Genomic DNA, 23601 nt, shown 5'->3' on the forward strand with positions numbered 1-23601 from the left:
TAATTGTAGAAGCTGTAACATTCAGCCCCTATATCTTGAGAACTCTTCTATTTCTGAAACTTATTGGTAAGACCCTGGACAGCAAGGACATTGTCTTAGGTTTCTGAGAACCCCAGTACCTGCTATGATTCCCTCCATGCAGGAGGTAGAGGCTTACAAAATTTTTGTTGTTAGAGATAAGTGGACAGAAATAAAAAACCATATCTGTACAGGACTTTTTACTCTCCAAGGTGTTTCAACATTCACTGTTTTCCTAAAGGACAATTAGAAGTTACGCAAGATAGATAGCAGGTGGTGATCAGGGTGTGTGGGGTGGGGCTGACTGAACAGTTGTCCAAAGGCTGTAGGCACACAAGATCCCCTCATATTTAATAAGATTCTCCACTCTTACTTGAAAGGCCCCCATCCCTGCCTGGCAGAGGGAGAAGGGTTTATTCCCGTTTTATAGTTGGATCCAGGAAAGTAATTTTTTAATTATTTTTTTGTTTTTATATATACATGTGTTTATTAGTTTTCCACTTTTTGCCTTCACAAAATTAAAAAGGCTTAAAATTTAATAACAACCAGGAACGTAATTTTTGGAACACTTAGGATTTAAAACACTCCCTTGGCAAATACTAAAAATTTAGCCATTACAAATTCAGTCACTGTCCTTTTCGGTATGATTGCATTTCTGCCCCCCTCTTCTTTTTATCTGACAACATCTGAATTGTGGATACCTCAGGATCAACTAGATAGTAAGCAGGAGGGCTGGGGGAGTCAATGACATGGTAAGGGAACTGTGTTAGAACTAGGGCGGTGCGTGTCTGGTCTAGGGAATGATGCCATCACTGTCCACTGGCTTCCTTAGGAAACTGTCATAAGAATTAAATAGATAGCTTCCTATAAATTACTCAACACAGTTTCTGCTATAGTACCTTCTCAGTTTAAAAAAAAAAAAGAAAAGACAATTCTGTTCCGACTACCATGTGGTGACCATAGGAGAAAGATGGTTTTATTCCCATTTTACAGATGGAGAAATGGAGGTGTGAAGTGGTTATTTTTTCAAGGTTACAAAAATGACAAGTGAAAAGTTAGGATTTGAATCTAAGTTTATCTGACTTTTAGGCATGGACTTAGGCTACCTGCAATGTCTTAGAATAGCAGAATGAAATGTCATTGTGAGGAGAGAGACATGATGGTGTCCAGGGAACAAGGTCTCAGCAAAGTTTAGGCTGAATCTCCTTCCACCTTGCAACTGCAGCATTCTTCTGTGGTGGCCACATGACAGCAAACAACTGATTCTGGACGTGAGGCTAATCCACCTTCATTTGTGTGCTCATAACACCAAGAAAAAGACACCTGTGACAGCCTTGGCAGCACTTCACTGCATTTAACTTTTTTGCTCATCTGCCTCCTTTTTCTGTCTGTAGGGGCAGCACTGGTTTCTCCGATCCCTAACCAGGCAGGTCTAGAGATGCAAGTTGTTTTTACTGTTGCCCTAGATAAGTTACATGTGTCATTCAATAGTAAACAGAGGCTCATAGCAAATCCTCAGTAAATGTGAGCTATAGTGATTATTGTAAATTATTAATATTAACTTTCTTCTTGTTATATTATTTATGCCTGGGAAGGTTTAATGAGTGAATAAATACAGTATGTTTTAGTACCTGGAGTCTTTCAACTTCAGAGCCACAGGGCACCAGGCAGAACAAATAACCACTCAACCTCTCTTCAAGCTCTATTTGACCAAAGTATGACTAGCTGAGGCACGGGGACCTCTCCAATTCTCTTAACATATATATGTTTTTAATACATATGATGATTAATCTATTATTTAATCATCCAACAAACATTGTCAAAAAGGGAAAATGCCTCTTCTTTATTTGTTTTTCAGAAACATAATAACTGCTGTATTAATCTTACAAAAGGGAGAGATTTTGTTCTTGGCACAAACTGTCAGAAAAATGACTTTTAAAATTGAAAAAAACAGTATGTTTTCTTTTGCTTAATTCCAAGTAGGTAGAAAGCTATAGGTTGTAATAACCTCCTTCCCTCTCTTGTTTCTATTGGGAACCAAAGTAACTTGTCAATATGCACCTTGCTGCTCACAGGCCGGAAGGCAGAATTTACAATAATAAAACCGTAGATAGAACCTTGCACTCCCCACAGCTCTTTCACATTTACCGTGTCATCGTAGCCTCACGGGACTTTCAGGATTAGGCATGGTTAGTATTCTCAGCTGTCATGAAGGGGAACTTGGAAACCACTGAAAGTCACTCGACTGAGAAGGGCAGGGGTGGGACTCAGCCCCAGGACTGTCTGAGCATCTGCCCACCAGACGTGTGAAGGAGCACCCAGCATGACCTCCCGAGAACTCTTCCCTTTAGAGTTCTTCTATGAAGTGGGAGGGCTCAAAGTCAACTTTTTGTGAAAAAATAGATTTATTTCTAAGTCCAGCCCTAATTTGATATTCTGGACATGATTACCCCTTTTGATGTGATTAGCATTCGTCCTCTCCCATTTTATCACATTTAAAGCAACTATAGATGATTCCTCATAGAGGTAGACTTAAAAAACTTCTCCTGTCCAGCCATCTGGCAGGGGGGTTAGTGTTGACTGTCTGCCAGGTATGTGCTAGGGTGGGTGGCACATGCTGCTAGGGCAGATGGTCCTGGGCTCTGGACAGAAGTCCAGCTTTACAAGACTCATCCTTTTCCTCAAGCCTAGGGTGTAGACTCAGCCAGGTGTTTGTTCCAAGTGGACTAGCTGTTTGGGGTGAGGTGGTTCTGGCTGGTATATGCCTGATCTGCTTAGGGTAGATTATTTAACTCCTCTGACTCTTGGTCAGTGAAGGTCATTAGTCACGGAGATGAGCAAAAACAGTCAAACTGAAACATTCCTCTCATGGGTCCTTATCAGCCATGAGATCATGAGATGATGCAGATGCACAGGGTGCTGTCATTGGCCAGTGATGTTCAGGGAAATGTGTATATAAACCGTGGTTGATAGGTGCAAGGAGCTTCAAGGAGTCAGACTGCTTTGGAATGACACACATGATGTTCTAAGTATTTCCAGTGGTGAGCTGATCTCCACATTCAGCCTTTTCAGTTTTCAATTGGGCACAAGAATTTGTCAGAAATATGTGACTTTTCTTCAATATGATGACAGCAACAAAATCTAACCAGTACATAGCGCTTACTCCATGCCAGATAAGAGTTTTGTGCATATTAACTCATTTAATCCTCCCAACAATAAACAATTCTATGAGGTTATTATTATTATTTTGAGTCAAATCTTACTCTGTCACCCTGGGTAGAATGCTGTGGCATCATAGATCAATGCAACCTCAAACTCCTAGGCTCAAGCAATCCTCTTGCCTCAGCCTCTTGAGTAGCTAGAAATATAAGTGTGCTCTATGACTCCTGGCTAATTCTTCTTCTTTTCTTTAGTAGAGACAGGGAAGTCTCAAACTCTTGAGCTTAAGTGATGCACCCAACTCTGCTTCTCAGAGTGCTAGGATTACGGGTACGAGCCACTGCACCTGGTCAGTAATTATCATTAATATCATCCCATTTTAGGGATGAGGTAACAGGCACAGGGAGGTAATTAACTTACCTGAGGTCATATAGGTAGTTAATCACAGAACTAGAATTCCAACTTGGCTGGTATAGCCCAAGATTTGGAAGAAGACATGGAAATGAAGTTCCCCACCCATAACAATTTATGATGTGAGTGTAAAATTCAGCCTAGATACTCTCCCTACAATGCCCTTGCTATGAAATACAAAGCAGATTGGGTTGCTGTAAGGTTGGGAGTTCTCTTCAAGGTGATGAGTCATGTTTTAAGCATTGGGAACAGGATTTGGATGCATGAGCTGGTTGGAAACTATGGTTGGTCAATTCTAAGAACAGCAGTTCTCCAGCTGTTTTGGCCTCCTGATCTCTTGACACTCTTAAGCATTATTCAGGACCCTCGAGAGCTTTTCTTTATGTACCTTATGTCTATCAACATTTACTGTATCATAAATTTAAACTGAGAAACTTTCAAATGCCTGATTTGCTTAGGAATAATAAGCCTGTTACAGGTTAATATAAATAACATAGGTTGGCAAGTAATACATTTTCCATAATAAAAGAAATTAGTGAGAAGAGTGGCATTATTTACATTTTTACAATCTCTTTAATGTCTAGATTCATAGAAAACAGGTAGGTCTCTTATCTGTTTCCGCTTCCATCTGTTGTGATAGACTGTTTAGGTTGTAGTATGTAAAGAAAATATGGCCTCACCACGCTGTGTAGTTGGGAAGGGAAAACTATTTTAATAATTTCTTCAGACCGTTGTAGATATTATTATCTAATATTATACCAGATCTCCATAAGTAATAGAAAACATACATTTATTTCTTATGGTTCTAGAGGCTGAGAAATCTAAGATCAGGGAACTGGAGCCTTCAATGTGTGTTGAGGGCCCATTTCCTCATAGATGGCATCTCCTCACTGTAACCTGACATGGCAGAAGGGACAAGGGGTTTATCTGGGGCCTCTTTTATGTAAGGGCACTAATCTCATTCCTGAGGGCTCTGTCCTTATGATCTGATCAACTCCCAAAGGCTCTGTTTCCTCACATCATTGGATGTTTGGTTTCAACATATGAATTTGGGGGGATATAAATGTTCGATGCACATTTACATTTAAATCCAATGGATTATCGTTCACTTTGAACATTTTACCCGATAGAGTACTGTGTAACATGCATTTGTTGTTTGGAACATACTGGTTCATTGTGAAGTAGATCTCTCAAAAGTTGACCCATGTCATTCTAAAATATCAAAAAGTGACATATCCCAGTGATATTCATTAATATCACTATCCATCTCATCAGAAAAGTATTAAAATGTTAGAAAGTTGTTAACAACTCACAGTGGCAGGCACCAGTTTTCCAAAATTGAAAGCTCAAATTGTATCATTGGCAAGGAAACGAACTATAAACTATCAGTTCTTTCTCCTTGAAGTGACAGGCTTACTTCAAACAGTGTCTGCCAGGCACTCGAGTTTGAATAAACACAGTTTGTCTGTCAATCATTCTTTTAAGTAAAAAAATGTCATTCCACGGAAAATGTTCCTAGTTCACAATGAACTCTGATCACACAAATGCTTTTCCTAGAGAAAAAGCAGCACACTCAGCCGCGCCAGGTGCTTTACGCGCACTAGTTATTTTGTCTCAGAGAATATTAAAAAGTCATGAACTAAAAGGTGAAGAATTAACAAAACTGATAATATAATTTATTGTAATGTTTTAGTCACTCGTAAATGACTAAGTCTTTTTTAAGACCGTGAATATGTTGTGGCAATAATGCAGTCAGGTGCTGCTGAGGCCCTGGTACTTTTATTTGCCTTTGCCTTTATGTCCTCGGTGCATCAACACAGTGAGAAAGTCAAAGAAGATCTTCATATTAGTCTGATGATCATTTTGACTTTGTGCCTCCTAGAAAGGGTCTTGGGTACTCCAAGAGCCTATAAAGATCATATTTTGAAAACCATTGTCCTAGAACAGTGGTTCTCAACCTTCCTAATGCCATGACCCTTTAATACAGTTCCTCACATTGTAGTGACCCTCCAACCATAAAATTATTTTCGTTGCTACTTCATAACTGTAATTTTGCTACTATTATGAATCATAATGTAAATATCTGATATGCAGGATGTATTTAAGTGACCCCTATGAAAGGATCGTTCAACCCCCAAAGCGGTTGCGACCCACAGGTTGAGAACCGCTGTCCTAGAACATCACACCAGGTGCCAGGTTCCAGAAGAGAGTGAGGGGAGCACTGGACCCATCCTTGATCTGCTTCCTGCTGTCAGAGTAGTCTTGGACGAATCATTCAACCTTTCCAAGGCTCTGATTTCTCATTTGAAAAATGAAATCAACACAATTTGTTGTTCAAGGATAGTCAAGGGAAAAAGCAAAATATGTTCTGAAAATCAATTTATTTATTTTTATTTCAGATTCGTATGAGGGTACAAATGATTAGGTTATATTGTTTGTGTTTCTAAAGTAAAGTTCAAGTTGTAGTTGAAAAAGAAATTGCGAAGAGACCTCCCTCCCCCTGGCAATTGCAGAAACACTGAAGACAAATAAATGGAACATTACCAAGTTAAGAAGCTTCTGCTAAGGGTCCAACACCTAAAGCAGACAGACAAGCTACAGAATGGGAGAAGATACTTGCACGCTACGAACCTGACAAAGGGCTGAGAACTAGAATCTACACAGAACTCTAATCAAGACAAGAGCAAATAATCCCATCTGTAAGTGTGCAAGAGATTTGAGCAGAATCTTCTCTGAAGAAGACAGACGAATGGCCAACAAACACACGAAAAAATGTTTATCATTCCTGAACGTCAGAGAAATGCAAATCAAAACTACTCTGAGATATCACCTAACCCCAGGGAGAATAGCCCACAGCACAAAATTCCAAAGCTGCAGACGCTGGCGTGGATGTGGAGAGAGGGGAACACTCTAAAAATCGATTTAAAGGTTTTTCTCCCAAAGTGTCTCAGGAGGTGTGCGATGGCTGAGGAGAAGGTTATAGTGAGATATGGACTGAGGGGCTGGAGCGGTCATAGGCCCTCAGGTGCCACAGGGGCTCGTCTTCTGGTCTGGACCTCACGGGGCTCTTGCCAAAGCCCAGTTCAGCCAGGTGGGCCATAACCCGTGTGAGAGGGCAGCCAAGGCTTCACGGCCGGGTGCTGCTGGCCTCACGGGCATGCTCATCTGTATGTCGTCCACACAACATTCCTAGTACGCCAGCTCTCCCACCCGAGAGAGCATATTGGAAAGAAGATTTTGGAAGTGATATCTTTATATGGAAACCATTAGGTCGGATCTTTTACTTTTAAGTTCACTACCCTCCCACTGCAGTGCTTTATTAGTGACAACAAATTCTAGTGACAGCCCTCACAAAAGATCAAGACAGCCCAATCTGTCAGAGGCTGGTGCTGAGAACGGCGGTTTTAAACATTCTTCTTCCTAGGACTTCATTCTGGTTCCTTTCTTTCAAAGTCTCTCTCTCAACTTGTCATGGTGTTTCAATTTGCAATTTGGGATAGTTCTAAGTGAAGAAAAATTTAAAATTATCAACCTGAATTTTGCCACGTATCTTTATGTTGTACAATGCCAGTTTCAAGTGTAAATATAAGAGCCCTTAACTGGCATGCGTAATCACCGAAATTACAGAAAATTACAGAATTTGCATTTTGTGGTTCGTGTATGCCTATGTATTTAATTCTTTCCAGAGTAGTGTAAATGTGACACAGAACAAAGTCGACTGTTCTCACTTCACTTTTTCGTGTGTGTGCATTCTACCAGCACTCTCTATTTTTGAGCTTACTGATAGTAAGGGCAGTTCCCTGCCAACCCACCCCACCCCACCACTAGAAAAGAAGCTACATATAGGTCTTCTGATCTTTCCTTTTCCTCTCTGCCATCGTTTCTTAGCATGAGTGGATGGCTAAGACAGAAAGTAACATGAGTAAGAAAGGATACAGCAGGGTTCCTTGAATGTTCCTGCTTCTCGGTTTGGCACTGCTGCTTTCTACATTTGAAGCAAGTTCTAGTTCAAAGGGAAAGTGTGGCCTCTTGAGGAGGTTGGTTTCCTGCTTAATCAATTGAAGACACACCATGCTTATCTTATTCTTGTTAAAGTCCCACAGCGAGCCGAGGGTCCCCCAAATTGTGAATGCTACTTGTGAACGGGCAGCAAGACATTGTGGACACACATATCTCCTCTGCTCATGACATAATCCATTGTCCCATTTACAAAAGACAAGTTCAAAAATAAAATTATTAATAACTTAATATGGAGACAGTAGAGATTTCAACCTGGCTCAGGGTGCTTCTGAGCACAGGGCTCTGGGTCACTCTCAGGTGACAGGCCCATGATGCTGGCCCTGTGCCATGGCCTTCACTCCTGCCACAAGGGGCTCTGTGTTCCCTTTGGCTCACATGCTTCTTGCTGCTGCAGGGTCTAAGGGAGTGTTCTCAACCTTCCTAATGTCGTGACCCTCTAATACAGTTCCTGTGGGTCATGACCCACAGGTTGAGAACCCCTGGTCTAAGGCCTGCTGCTCCCTTTGCCTGGAACATGACTCTCTCCTCATGGCCCAGGTGTCTTCCATTTTCTCTTCTGGTGCTCTCAGCCCAGCCATCCTAACCTTAGGGAAGCTCTCCCTGCCCTTCCTGACCACATGCTCTCCTTTCATGTACATATCCCCACCACCATTATTATTTTGTGTGATTCTTTGACTGCTTATTTCCCTTCCCCATGCTCTGTAAGCACCTTGTAGGCCAGCACTGGGCCTGGTTGAGTTTATCATCACTTCACCACTGTCTGGCACATAACCCTAATAAACATGTATAAGGCGAATGAATGGAGAAATAAATGAATGCCTTTTTTTTGCAACCTAAATGCTTATGTCAGGAGCAGAGGTAGGATAAATAAGGGTGACATGAATTCTAGGTTTTGTTCAAAAGGGAACTAATTCTGTCTCAGACTGAGTTGGTGAAAACTAAGTTAGCATTGGTTATCCTTGTTTAATTTCCTGTTTTTTCTAGTAGGTAAGGGATACTTGAGGGTAGGTATCCTTATGTTTTAAGGTACTCAAGTTTGTCCTTGTAGCTGTAGCCCTGGGACTAAGTCCTCAAAAAAATATTAGTTCTACTGAATTGAATGGAATTGAATTCAGTTAGATGGAAATTCATTGTCCTGACTCAGCACCTGTGGCTCAAGTGGCTAAGGTACCAGCCACATACACTTAAGGTGGCGGGTTCGAATCCAGCCTGAGCCCGCCAAACAACAATAATAGCTGCAATCAAAAAATAGCCGGGCATTTGTGACAGGCACCTGTGGTCCCAGCTACTTGGGAAGCTGAGGCAGGAGACTCGCTTGAGCCCAGGAGTTGGAGGTTGCTGTGAGCTGTGATGCCACGGCATTCTACCCAGGGGGACAGCTTGAGGCTCTGTCTCAAAAAAAGAAAGAAAGAAAGAAAGAAGTGTGTTGTCCTGACATTATCTTCTTCCCCCTGTGCCTCCACTTCTCTTCTTTCTCCTTTCCCTCCTTCCTCTCCTTGTCTCTCGTTAGGAATTTCTGTGTCTTGATAACTGCTATCATCATGATTGGACGTTTCCAACAGAAGATTACCCTCATCCATTTTAGGTTTAACTTGACTCTTCAGAGAAAAATGACCTGATTAGCCTTATAGCTATGGCAGTGGTTGGGCTCTCGAGAGAATGTCCCAGAAATAGCCTGAGCACATTCTCATGTTGGCACTCTTCTTGGGATAGAATCACAAGGCAGGTACTTTAGAACTACATCCATTCAACTCCAGCTAATTCAGGCAGAAATTAAACTTGAGGATTGGATAAAAGCTATTCTCCTGCCTTAAAGGCTACAGAACTAGCCAAGTCAGCATGGGCAGTGCAGAAATGCTGAGCCATCCTAAACAACAGGTGCTAATGGGAACCAGCCTTCTTGTTAGAACTAGTCCACAACCTGTCCACCTCGTCCATTATTCCACAACTGCACTTGAGAAGTCGCCAGAAGGGGAGGCAGTAAAAATAGAATGTTCATAATGAAACTGAGGATCAATGAAATAATAATAAAAAAAGCCTACAGGTAAGATTAGTATTGATTGAACAGCTTAGAAAACATTGTTAGTAAGAGATCAGGGCATGCTTCCTATATGTAAGATGGGGGATTTGTCTCTTGAGTGAGACTTGAATTGGAATATGGTATATTCCTGGGAGCAATACTCCAGCTGGTTCCCTTAGAAGTTATGAGACTTTTTGGAGATGGTGTGGAGTAGAAAGTGCAGACTTAGGAGTCAACAATTCATGGGTTTAATTCCCAAATTTAGCTCCATGACCTTGAGCAAATAATTAGCCTTTCTCATCTTTTTTTTTTTTTTTTTTTTTTTTAGTTTGTATGAATTGGTACAAAAAATACCTGCCTTGGAGATTTGTTATGAAGGTCAAATGAGATTACCTGAATAGGGGTAGAAAGCTCGTTTCCTGGCCAGAGCAGCTGTGTGATCACATTACTCCCTCTCATTCTAGAGTCAGCTCCTGAGAACAGCTGGGCAGGGCCCAGATAAGGGTGAGGCAAGAAGGCACTTGGGCTTGCCTGAGAGTGAGACCCCTCAAAGTGTGCACTGTAGGTGTTGGGGGTTGGGGCTCTTGTTCCCTGAACCCAATTGACCTAGTTCAATTACGCAGCTGACCTAGAAATTTCAACTGAGGCACCATGGTAATCAAAAGCAAAAGTGAGTGGGAACTGAAAATAAAACTGGAGCAGAAAGTAAAAGTAACCTACACAAGTTTCAGGGTAACAAAGAGAGAGTTTATTTAGGAAGACCAAAGAGAACGTTTAGAGAACTTCCAATGAGATTTGGAAGTGGGTCTCTCTCATGAAGGGGGAAAGATGCGAGAGATGAGGTACAAAGGTCTTCAGCAGCATAAATACTCTGAAATTGGTTGCAAGTCTTTCATTGGCTTCTCTGTGCCTCCAAGTAGTATTGCCCTTTTCTATTGGTCATTGGTTACCTAGGTTATTTCATACCCACATTCCTGTGGGCCCTCCAGATTTCTTGGTTCAGCAGGCCAGGTTTTCCTCCCACCCTACCTTGAAGCCCTTTATAAGTGTCATCATCAATAGGCACCTCACTGGTCTCAGCAGTGCAGCTGGAACAATGATAGACCAGGTTGGTGCATGTCAGGGTGGATGCCCTCCTCCCCAAAATGGTCCTCCTGAACCATTTTATAAGCAAGTATATGGCAGAGACCCAGAGAGGCAACACAATTTGACTTAAGCAGATCAGTGAGGGACAGGCCTGGAATGTGAAGCCAGGCCTCCTAAGCCTCTATTTTGCTCCCCAGCAGCTGTAACTGAGCTCTTTCCTGCCCATGTCACATGGCAATGACATACCCCTTGGCATTATAAATAGCTTCTCTGAACATCTACACATCATCTTCCCAAGAAATCTGTAAATTCTGACAATGTGGGAAGAGGACAAGTCTCAAATTTTCAGCACTTCCCAAGGCATTTACTGCAGGGAATGCTTGCAGTTGGGGTCAATAAATAAAAACCTATTCATTGAGAGGAGAGAAATATTCTCACGGCTTTATAATTTTATTACAGGGAAACAGTTACAATAATCATTAGCCCAGCTGAAGGGGAGAAATGCATTCATTTCACCACATGTTCAGCTCTTTAAGAAGTTAGCTTTTCAGGCTCCACGGGACTTTGGAACTCACCTAGACTCACCTCCACCATTTCAAAAGAGAAAATTACACTGGGACAAGTGGTGGGTGGAGAGACATAATGGAGAGGTGGGGAGGTAAAGGGAATTTGGGTGCAGCAATGCAGGGTATTGAAACCGGAAGTAAAGGAAGGACAAGATCTGTACTACTCATTCCTCAGTGAGCAAACAAATCACCTGGGGATCTGCTTCAAAAGCAGACTCTATCTGGGGCACTGGGACTCTGAATTTCTAGGAGCTTCCAGTTGCTCCTGACATTGCTGGTTCATGGACCACCCTTTCAAATAGTGAGGGTGTTTTCATGGGACAAATTACTGTGCAAAACTTTGGCCTATTACTCCTTTCCTCTGCAGTCCTTTTCCTTTTGACTGTGAGCACGTTTCCTAATCCCAACTGGGCAGAGGGCTGGTGGGAAACATGCTGGGAAAATTAGAAAACTAGGAGAATCAGCCAGTTGCCTGCGATGACTCACCTTTGCCCACTGTGATGTACTTGATGGGTGGCATGTCCATGCATAAAACTTCAGTTTCACCATCTGTGAAGTGAACATGTGGGTATGGTCTCTGGAAGTCTCTTCTGGTTTGGCAATTCTGCATGCACAGGGGGAGCTGCAGGAGGGTCTGGTTTGCAGATCTGGTCCAGTGGAAGCACTGTCTTCAACATGACAATCGTCAGCACTCACTATCTTCCGTCCTTCTACAGGGGAAATCTGTGCATTCAAGATCCATGGCCAGGAGCTGCCCTTCGAGGCCGTGGTGCTCAACAAGACGTCAGGGGAGGGGCGGCTTCGTGCCAAGAGCCCCATCGACTGTGAGCTGCAGAAGGAATACACGTTCATCATCCAGGCCTATGACTGTGGTGCCGGGCCCCGGGAGACAGCCTGGAAGAAGTCGCACAAGTAAGTGGCTTGACACAGCTCCCTGGACACCCCTCCCTGCCTTGCCCAGCCCCTCTTCTGTTGTGTTTACTCCAACCTTGCTCCATGGCTTACCAATCCCCAGCTCCCTGTAGCCATCTGCACAGACTGTTTCCTACACCTGGAATACTCTACTTCCTCTTCTTCACTTGAAGATACTCCCATTCTACCTTCAGGGGTCAGGTCAGGTGTCACCTCTTCCAGGAAGCCTCCCCTAAGGCAACTCATCTGCAGACCCAGTCAGGACCTGTCCCTGGGCTTCTGGTGCCGCGTGCTGCTGCACACTTTTGACTGTGGGTTGTCACTGCTTACTCCCTTATAGAGTTTGGCTCAGATCCTGACATGAATAAGAGGGTTCAATTCTTACTGAATAGAAGAGTGAATGAATAGGAGAGGAGGGAAGAGGAAACGCATTGCTAGGGAATGAGAAAGGGCACAGAATGTGGAAGAGCCTCCCTGGGCCAGATTCACCTCGGATCACTAGGGTGAGGCCCGGGTCTCCAGTGAGAGGAAGGACAGGACCCTCAGACAACTACCCCAAATGGTTTGTGAGTTCTCCCTTGGCTTGGCTGTGGGACCTCAGTCAGTACTCCTAGGGGGTGTGGAAAGTTGGTGTGATTCTTTTTTACCATTATCCCTTCCTTCCTGTGTGTGATCCCAGGGCTGTGGTCCATATCCAGGTGAAAGATGTCAACGAGTTTGCTCCCACCTTTAAGGAGCCAGCCTACAAGGCCGTGGTGACGGAGGGCAAGATCTACGACAGCATCCTGCAGGTGGAGGCTGTCGATGAGGACTGCTCCCCCCAGTACAGCCAGATCTGCAACTATGAAATCGTCACAACAGATGTGCCTTTTGCCATTGACAGAAATGGTAAGTGTCTTGAGGGTACCCCAGTGGGGTCAGGGAAACAAATCTACCACCCCTACTCTGAAGGCCAAATTGGAGGCTATGAATGTGATTGGCAAGTGATACCTTTCTTGCCATCCTTGGCCTAAGCTCTATAATCCAGGACTCAGTCCTGCACTCCAAGGTGTGGCCTTACATGATTAGCAGACCTGGTAGGTCTACAAACAACCCCAGGAGACCTCAGAAACCTACTCACTGAACACAGTCCGTAAACCTCACATTGCCTCACATCTGGATACTGAAGGTAGTTGATTTCCTGGTAGAATTTTCTAGTTGTCATCCCAATGTGAGCCTTGCCATAAGGTTGGCCATATCTAGGTCCCTTTCTTATATAACAAGTTAGAAAATCACCTTCCACCACAATAATTTGATTCCAGCTCCCAAAGAGATGCTAACAGAGAATGTGAGGATTTTGAAACACCTTCAAAACCATAGATCTATTCAGAAACCTTAGAAAGAAATTCAACCCTTGTGAGACTGAAAGAATCCTCCCACCACAGCCCAATCCCAGACTGAACTGAACTAAAAACAGTTGCATAAACCATTTAGATATTTGCCTGTCACCATAAAAAACTTGCTGTATTGTAAACACCACAACTGGAGGCCCAATCAACTCAGCCTACATTGACTGTGATTTTCAATACCATAATTATGTCAAATAATAGTTATTTGCCAAGCACATTGTTCAGTTATTAATATGAGTGCATGGAGTTCTGTATGTGCTTCCTGCTTTGCTTCAAATAAGATTTTTACATGTGAAGATGTAAATGTTGCAAAATTTGAAGTTCATTCATTTGGTAATTATTTATTGAGTGCCAGTCCTGGGAGTGTTGGACGCTGGGATGAAGATAGAGCAGAGCTCAAAGCAGACATGGGCTGTCCACATGGAACTAGATGTCTAATGAAGAAAAGGAAAAGGACAATCAAGTGGTATCAAGGGCAAAGTTAGTTCACAAATCATCATGAGCCAAGGTGAGGCAACAAATTAGTTCTGAGTCTCCTGGTAGCCAGGGCACTGAAGGAAATAAGAGCAGTCACCTGCTTTCAAGCCCTCAGAAGAAAGCCAGTGCTTCTTGATATTGAGACTAAGGAGAAACATACTCTATGATCTAATTTTCTGCATCCTGAAGCATCAGTGGAAGCTAGAGGGGTGAAAGCCAAGGAGACAACCCCATCCTTGGTCTCAAGTACCGTTTGATCTGTCTTGGAAAACACAACCAGTATTCAGAAGACAGAAAAAATAGTAATGAGGTAATTTTCCTATAAAATGCCTACACATGAAAACTACAATTACACACCTGGATATCCCTAGTTAATTGTGTAGGACACAATATTACCACATAAGAAAGCAGAGGAGGAAAAACGGGATTTTAATTAAAGTTTCATTCAGAACTAAGAAAAGGGTAAGTTTCATTAGTAAAGCTGTCAGAACCATTTCCTGAGAGCTTCTCCCACAGGCTCTGTGGGATAGCTACCCTGTCCCCACCACCTAGATACACACATGCCACACTATAAAATATAAAACAACCATTTTGCATGTCTCTCCTCTGGTTTTCTATTCCTCTGAGGTCAATTATAGTCTATCCACAAAAGCTTTGGAATTTAGGGAGCAACAAGTCCATGGTTGACAGCAAGTGCAGACAAGTGGAGGTGCCTGTGCTCAGTGTCCAGCTCCACTTGACCTCCTGCCCTAGTTCTAGAAAGCCACATCCCAGTGAGAGATTAGATACAAATTTTTTCTTTGGAGGGTAAACTGCCCCAGTCATGAAGATAATTACTCACCTTGATGAGCCATTTCACTAACATATGCCAATTTATTTCCCTGGCTGTCTCATTAAAAGTGAGTAATGGGCCTTTGCCAGGCCTCAGCCTCCAACTTTGGCTTACAACATAAGAAAGAGGAGAGTGGCCATTCCCAGGGAGTGGGGCCCCAACAGCAAGGCGCACAAAACCATTTCTCCTAGTAACAAAGGCAGGACCTAGGGGCAGATAGAGAAGTCACTCCCATTCTAATGAGCTTCCCAGTTGCCCCTTATCCATCACTTCTCCCAGTGACCTCTCTGCCTCCTTGAAGAAGTTCTTTGCATGCACAGAAGTGAAAGTACTGCTGAGCTGAGGGCCTACTCCTTGAGGCCAAATCCCCTCCCACACCCTTTGGCTTCAGGGAGATCCCTCCTAACTATTCTAACCTGACAGGCTTTTGCTTATGGGGAAAAGAAAGGCAGCTGGGAGGATGGCAGACACTGCATAGAGTCAGCCTGACATGTCTTTAACTAGTGATTCAAACTCTTCCCACCCAAGGTCCTCCGCCTTTAGATTGCTACCCCATGAAACCATGGAAATAGCAATCCCTACCTCATTGTAGGATTTTGAGGCTACAAGAAGAAATAGTGTGTGTAAAGAGAAAGATTACAAGGTACCCAGCATATAAAGAGAACTAAATTAATGGTGCTATAATTGTTAGATATTTACATGGGTGATTGGGATATGAGGTTTACTCACTCTGTGGATTTCTAGGCTAAATTGGTAAGCAGGTAGCTATAGATTTGATTAACTACCTCTCTTTTGGGACATTCTGTACCCATTTTAGATGGTTTACAGGTTCCCATCTGATGGCACTTGGCCAGTTTCTCTGAGATAGGCAGGGCTTGGATCCTCATTTCCATTGAACAATTAGAAACACTGAGTCTAAATATAAAGAGCTTGCTTCATAATACTTTCACACTGATGACAGAGTTGGAACTGGAACCCAGGTTCCCTGAGAGTTGGCATTAAGGTCTTAACATCAGATTGCTTTTCCTCGATCACAATTCATAGGGGTGCATGGCAGTGTGGGTGATGTCAACAAGATGGCAGAGTAAGAGACCCCAGCTTTTCTTCCCTTCACAAAAAACAACAATTGGACAGCTATATATGAATAAAAATAGTTCTAGGAGAACTCAAGGGCCCGATTAAGTAGCAACAGCAATGTAGTGGAAGAAAAAAATGAGAACAAGTGCATAAAAAGTACAGGAAGAATAGCTTTATTTCGTTTACATCATTCCATCCCCCTTACTACTCAGCACAGAGAGGGAACTCCCCAGCTTTCAAGATCCCCTTGCAAAGGAAAGGAGAGTGAGTGTACATTCCACTTCCCCAGCTTTTCATAGCACTCCCCAAATGACCCATTTCAGTTTTGCCCCACCCAAATTGTTGAGGAGAGCAGCATAGCTGAGACATCTATAGACAATTGGGTACAAAGAAGGGTGGGAGTTATCAAGACCAGCCATTAGGCAGATGCCAGCATGTTCTGCATAGGACCCCAGAAGCCTTCTCCTCTGAGGACCTCAACAGCCCTCATAAGCACCACACAGTGCCTCCCTCCAGCTTTCATTGCCAGGGACCCCACAGTTTCACCATTGTGGACCCCAGAAACCTGCTCTTTGAGGTCACTAGCCGGTTTTGCTACTGAGAAAATGAATAACTAGCACAGCCACAGGGGTCCCCTACACTTTCTGCACTGAGTATACCGAAGCTTTTCACTTTCACAGTTTCTAGGTGGTTGAGTCATTGTCCCACTCCCCACCTCCTCCTCCAAAAAATAAAAAACAAAAAAAAACCCAGCTGTTGTTAATGTGAGTGCCCAAGTCTAGGAATCCCAGCATAGCCATAATAAATGTATATTTGTCCCAGAATGGCCTGAGCCTCTGCTACAAACCCATTCCTCACCACCACATGTGCATCCATGTCTAACCCCTCAGCCATCTACATAGGAACAGCTGGACTGAACTACCATCACCAGGTCTCACAACCAAGCATATGTCTATAGCTAAATCATGCAATCACATGCATGATTTATTCCCAGCTCCTACAGTTGCACCTACACAAGCAGACAACCCTAACACATTCCTAGCTCCTACAGTTGCACCTACACAAGCAGACAGCCCTAACTCCCATCATTGGTCCCCCTACCATACACGCACCCACAATTGGTCCCTATAGCTATACATGCACACAGAAGTACCAACCCCTATCACAGGCATCCATTGTGCCCACATATGGCCCATATAGCTCCACATATGTATAACCACCAGCCTTGGCTCCCACAGCTGAATATATGCATACAACCAACCCACCCACCCTATCACTTGTCTCCACCACAGTGTTTGCACCTGCAACTGACCTCTACACCACATACATGTGCACACTACCAGCTGGAGTCTCATATGGGCACATGTACATACAACTAGCCTAACCTTGTCACTTGCTCTCACCACTACATGGGTACCTACAGATGGTCCCTACAACTGCACACATATACATTACCTGCCTTGACTCCTATTGCCATGCACGTGCACACCACCAGGCCCCATATGCCTACATTTGGCCCTACTCCAGTGCTTGCCACCATGAACATCCCCACAGTTGAGCAATGCACACCACTGGCTCTGGTCCGCATTGCTGTCTGCACCAGTCCCTTGTTACTGGGTGCAGGAGTACTAATGATACCATCAGCCTGCTAAGCTATCATGGACCTCCCACAGCCCTTGCCATGACAAAGACCACACAGATGCTGATGTTGTAGGCCCAAGCTGCCACAACCAACAAGATATCACACCTCTCTCCCCAAAGCAGGAGTCACCATACACTAACCATGGTGCCATAGTGTTCTCTAATGTACACAGACACACACATACACACACATGAAGAGATAGCCTTACCAAAGCTAGTCCATAAAATCTGGAAGAGTTGATTGCTTCTTAAAATGCTTAGATACCTATACAAGACTACAAGTATCATGAAGGATCAGGACAATATGACACAAACACAGGAACAAAATAAACTGCCAATAACTAGTCCCAAAGAATTGGAGTTGAATTCCTGAAAAGGCATTCAAACAAATTGTTCTAAAAAATTCAGTAAGCTACAAGAAAACAAAGGTAAATAATTTAACTAAATTGGGAGGAAAAATACAAAAACAAAGTTAGAAGCTCAACAAAGAGATATAAAACATAAAAAACCGATTTTGGAGCTGAAGAATACAATGACTGAAATAAAAATGCAGTGTAGAGCTTCAATAACAGATGTAATCAAGCAGAGAAAAAAATAAGCAAACTCAAGGACAAATAATTTGAAATTGTCCATCAGAGGAGAAAAAAGAATGAGAAGGAATAAAGAAAGCCTAAAGAATTTGTCAAACACCAAGAGAGCTACTTAATAGTGTGTTAAGGAGGCTCGGCGCCTATAGCTCAACCGGCTAAGGTGCCAGCCATGTACACCTAAGGTGGCGGGTTCGAATCCCCAGCCCGGACCTGCCAAACAACAATGATGGCTGCAATCAAAAAATAGCCGGGTGTTGTGGCGGGCATCTGTGGTCCCAGCTACTTGGGAGGCAGAGGCAGGAGACTCGCTTGAGCCCAGGAGCTGGACGTTGCTGTGAGCTGTAATGCCACGGCACTCTACCCAGGGGGACAGCTTGAGGCTCTGTCTCAAAAAAAAAAAAAATAGTGTGTTAAGGAGAAGGTGGTTAGGTGTAGGATGCTTATTTAAAGAAATAATGGCTGAAAACTTCCCAAATATGAGAGATATAGACATCCAGGTACCCGAAGCTCAAAGGTTTCTAAGCACATCCAACCCAAAAAAACCTTTACCAAGGCATATCTTCAACAAACTGTCAAAAATCAAAGGTAAAGAGAATTTTTGAAAGAAGAAAGAGAAAAGAAGTATATCACATAGAATGAGACCTCCATTAAGCTATCAGAAGAATTTTTGACAGAGGCCTTTCAGGCCAGAAAAGAGTGGAATTCAAAGTACTGAAAGAAAAAAAAAAAAAAAACAGCCTACCAAGAATACTTTACCTGATAATTTTGTCCTTCAGAAATGAAGAAGAAATAAAGACTTTCCCTATAAAACAAAGCCTCAGGGAGTTCTTTCATGTGGACTGCCTTGCAAAAAAATATTAATTTTAAACTTTAAACCGAAACAAAAGGATACTAATTAGTAATATGAAAACATGAAAATATAAAACTTTTAAAGGTAAGTATAATTTGGGGAGGGAGAAAGAATAAGGGCAGAGCCTCTGTGTATGATCAAGGTTAAGTTGTTATCAGCTTAAAACAGATTAGTATAACCATAAGATATTTTATGTAATTCTTATGGCAACCATGAAACAAAAACTTATAGTAATACACAAAAGATAAAGAGAAAAGAACCAAAGCATATGAAATCATAAGGAAAGACAGCAAGAGAGAAAGAACAAACATAAACAAAATAATCAGAAAACAATTAACAAAATGTTAATAGACAGCTCTGGTCTATCAATAATTACCTTAAATGTAAATGGATTAAATCCACTAATCAAAAGACATACAGTGGCCAAATGGTTACAAAACAAGACTCAACTATAAATATGCATCTTGCAAGAGACCCATTTCATCTTTAAAGATATACAAACACTAAAAGTAAAGATACGGAGAAAGACATCCATGCAAACAGAAAACAAAAGACAGCGGGGAAGCTATCCTGCTTCTATCAGGCAAAATAGACTTGAAGTCAAAAACTGTGCCAAGAGACAAAATCATTACATAATGATGAAATGGTAAATTCATCAAGGTAGTTGCAAATATACACAGACACAACAATGGAGCCCCTAATCATGCAAAGCAAATACTAAGAAATCTGAATGAAGAAATAGAGAACAGAATAATAATAGTAAGAGATTTTAATACCTTGCTTTCAACAATGAATCCTCTAGACAAAAAATTGAGAAAAAAATATTGAACTTGAACTGCATATTAGATCAAATGAACCCAAAATACACAGACAGAACAAACAATAGCAGAATACACAGCATTCACAAAACATTTCTAAGATTGATCACATGTTAGGCTATTGTTTTCAATGAAACTCTTCAAATTTCCCTATTAACTCACCTGGTAGCATCTAACCCCAACAGCTACCAGAGCACAGGCAAAAGAGCACCAGCAAGGGAATCCACATGCATGGATCCCTTCAGGGTGACCTCGTTGTTAGTGGTCAGATTGCAGGCAAAGATTCTCTGACATAACCATAATGTAAAGTTTGAGTTTCCAGTATTTACATATCCTAGAGATACATGGCATGCCTAGAGGCCACATACATGAAAGTTAGGGGATGCGGGCAAAGAGAGAGAAAAGGACCTCTGGGCCAATGCCTTTACTGAGTCTAGAGCATTATACAGAAAGTTTTCCCAGGATCGGTTTTAATAAGTAGGTTTAAGGCAAGCAGGCATGAGTTCTAGAAGGTCACTCAGTGACTGAGAAGTAGTCACTATAGGATACCTGTACAGCCCATGCAGGGTGTGAAGGTTGGTTGGCTAGTCAAGGAGGTTGTATCTAGATGTCCTATGAGGAAGTGGTCACTAGCAGGAAGTTGTGTGAGGCAGTGGTCTGGACTGGCCACCTAGGGGAACTTGGAGAAGGTATAGAACTAGAAACAGTGTCAAGGGTGACTGAATCTTGTTTCTTATATGAGAAAGCCCAATTTATATTCAAAATGGATGTTGGGGCAACATAAAATTATAAGTATTTACTATAGCCATAAAACCAGTCTGAAATTTAAGAAGACTTAAATCACATGAAGTATCTTTCCCAATTATGATGGCATGAAACTAAAAATCAATAAAAGGAGAAAATCTGGAGAATTCACAAATATGTGAAATTCAACAGCATGCTCCTGAACAACTAATGAGTCAAAGAAGAAATAAAGTGGAAATTAAAAAAAGAATGTTGGGATAAATGAAAATGAAAACACAATATACCAAAACTTTTCAGGTGCAGCAAAGGGAACTCTAAAATGGAATTCTGTAGCAATAAATGTTGACATTAAAAAAAATAAATCTCAAATAATAACCTATTGTTATACCTTGAAGAACTAGAAAAAGTAGGAAAAACTAAGTTCAAAATTAGCAGAAAGAAGAAAAATAATGATCAGAACAGAAATTAAATAAATACTAGAAGAAAAATGGGAAAGATCAATGACACTAAATGGGTTTTTTAAAAAGATAAAGTTGACAAATTTTTAGCTAGATTAAAAAAAGAGAGAGAACTCAAAATCAGAAATGAAAGAGGAAACATTATAACTAATACTGCAGAAAGACTAAAGACTGCTAAGGACATTTATATAATAGCAAATTGGATAATATAGCAGAAATGGCTAAATTTCTAGAAACAACCTACTGAGACTGAATTATGAAGAAATAGAGGATTTGAACAGATCAGTAATGAGTAAGAAGATAAAAGGAATAATTAAAAAAAAATCCCCCATCAAAGAAAAGTCCAGGAACTAATGCTTTCATAGCTAAATTCTACCTAACACTTAATGAAGAACTAATACCAAATTTTCTCAAATCTATCCAGAAAAATTGAAGAAAGGAAAACATTTGCAAACTCATTTTATAAGGCTAACATTACCCTGTCACCAAAATCAGACCAGGACACTACAAGAAAAGAAAATTATAGGCCAATATTCCTGAAGAACATAGATATAAAAATCTACCTCGGGAAAAGAAAAAATACTAGCAAATCAATAAAAGGATCATACACCATGGATTTATCCCTGGAATGCAAAGAAGTCTCAACATACACAAATCAATAAATGTGGTATAAATCACATTGAGAGAATGAAGGACAAAAACCATGTGATCGTCTCAAGAGATGCAGAAATGCATTTGACACAATTCAACATCCTGGCATGACAAAAACTCTCAACAAATAAGGTATACAAGGAATGTTATCAACACTAAAGGCCATCAGATATCACAAACCCACAGAAAACACCACACTTAACAGTGAAATACTGAAAGCTTTTTATCTAAGATCAGAAAGAAGACAAGGATGCCCACTCTTGCCACTTCTAGTCAACATAATCCTGGAAGTCCTACTCAAAATAGGTCAGATACCATTCCAACTAGTAAACAAAGTCAATAAAGTTTCAGGATACAGAAGCAACACAAAAATTAGTTGTCTTTCTATGTACTTAACAACAAACTACCCTACCTCCCAAAAAAAGGAATCAAGAAAACAATCCCATTTACAGCACCATCAAAAGTAATACAATACTTAGGAATAAATTTAATCAAGAAAAGTGAAATACCTGTACACTAAAAACTGTAAAACATGAAAGAATTGCAGAAGGCACAGGTAAATGGGAGAATATTCCATGTTTATGGACTGGAAAAATTAATATTGTTAAAATGTCTACCCAAAGGGATATACAGATTAATTATAATCTCTGTCCAAAATTCCAATGGCAGTTTTCACAATAACAGAAAAAATTCCCAAAATTATTCTGGAACCACAAAATACCCTGAATAGCTAAAGCAATTTTAAGCAAGAAGAACACCTGGAGACATCACATGTCCTGATTTTAGAAAACTATATTAAAAGCTATTGTAATCAAAACAGCATTGTACTGGCATAAAAACAGACATATAAACCAATGAAACTGAATAGAGAGCCCAGAAATAAACCCACACATAGATGGTTAGCTAATTTTCAAAAAATTCACCAAGAACACGTGGTAAAGGAGAGATTAGTCAATAAATGGGACTGGGAATACTGGCTATCCAGAAGTAAAAAAAAGAGAAAGAAAGAAATTGAACCCTTCTCTTACACAAAATCAATTCAAGATGAATTAAAGACTTAAACATAGACCGGAAGTTATAAAACTCCTAGAAAAAAATGTAGGAGGACATATAGACATTGTTTTTGGCAATGATTTTTTGGATTTGACTCCCAAAGCATAAGAAACAAAGGAAAAGTAAACAAGTGGGACGACATCCAAGCCAGAGCTTCTGCAAAGGAAAGAAAACATAAAAAAAAAAAACAAAAAAAAAAAAGAAAGGGCAAACTACAAAATGGGGGAAAAAGGAAAGTATGTATGCAAACAGGAGTCATCCAAAATACGTAAAGAACCTATACACCTCAATTAAAAAAAACAGAACCTTTTTCTAAAAAATGAGCAGAGGACTTGCATGAACATTCTTCCAAAGAAGACATATAAATGGTCAAGAGAAATATGAAAAGAAGCTCCATATTACTAATCATTAATGAAATGCAAATCAAAACTTCAGTGAGATATCACTTCACAAGTATGAGAATGGCTATTGTCAAAATATCAAAAAGATAAGTGCTGGTGAGGATATAGGGAAAAGGGATCTTCACACACTATTGCTGGGAATGTAAACTGATTCAACCATTATGGAAAACAGCATAGAGTTTCCTCAGAAAATTAAAAATAGAACTAGCATATGATCCAGCAATCTCACTGTTGGCGTTTATTTACCTGTAGGAAGAAAATGTGTATCTTGAAAAGATACTGGCACTCCCATAATCATGGGAACATTATTTATAAGAGCAAGATAGGGAAAACAACCTAAGTTTTTGTTAATAGATGCGTGTATTAAAAATAATAATGTGGGAAATACACACGTACAATAGAGTGTTAAAAAAAAGAAGGAAGTTTTAC

The 23601-nt window shown here is 41.2% G+C and overlaps 1 protein-coding gene across 1 annotated transcript in view; it reads left to right on the forward strand.

Annotated features, from left to right (window-relative positions):
* Positions 1-23601, forward strand: part of CLSTN2 (calsyntenin 2) — a 591031-nt gene that overhangs the window by 438453 nt on the left and 128977 nt on the right. Inside the window, exons 3-4 of the mRNA XM_012804937.1 lie at positions 11997-12192; positions 12872-13080. Coding sequence (XP_012660391.1) covers positions 11997-12192; positions 12872-13080 — 405 coding nt within the window. The remainder of the gene's footprint in view (positions 1-11996; positions 12193-12871; positions 13081-23601) is intronic.

This window comes from Otolemur garnettii, unplaced genomic scaffold (genome assembly GCF_000181295.1).
Source record: "Otolemur garnettii isolate 467f Iridium unplaced genomic scaffold, OtoGar3 scaffold00032, whole genome shotgun sequence".
Taxonomy (NCBI): Eukaryota; Metazoa; Chordata; class Mammalia; order Primates; family Galagidae; genus Otolemur; species Otolemur garnettii.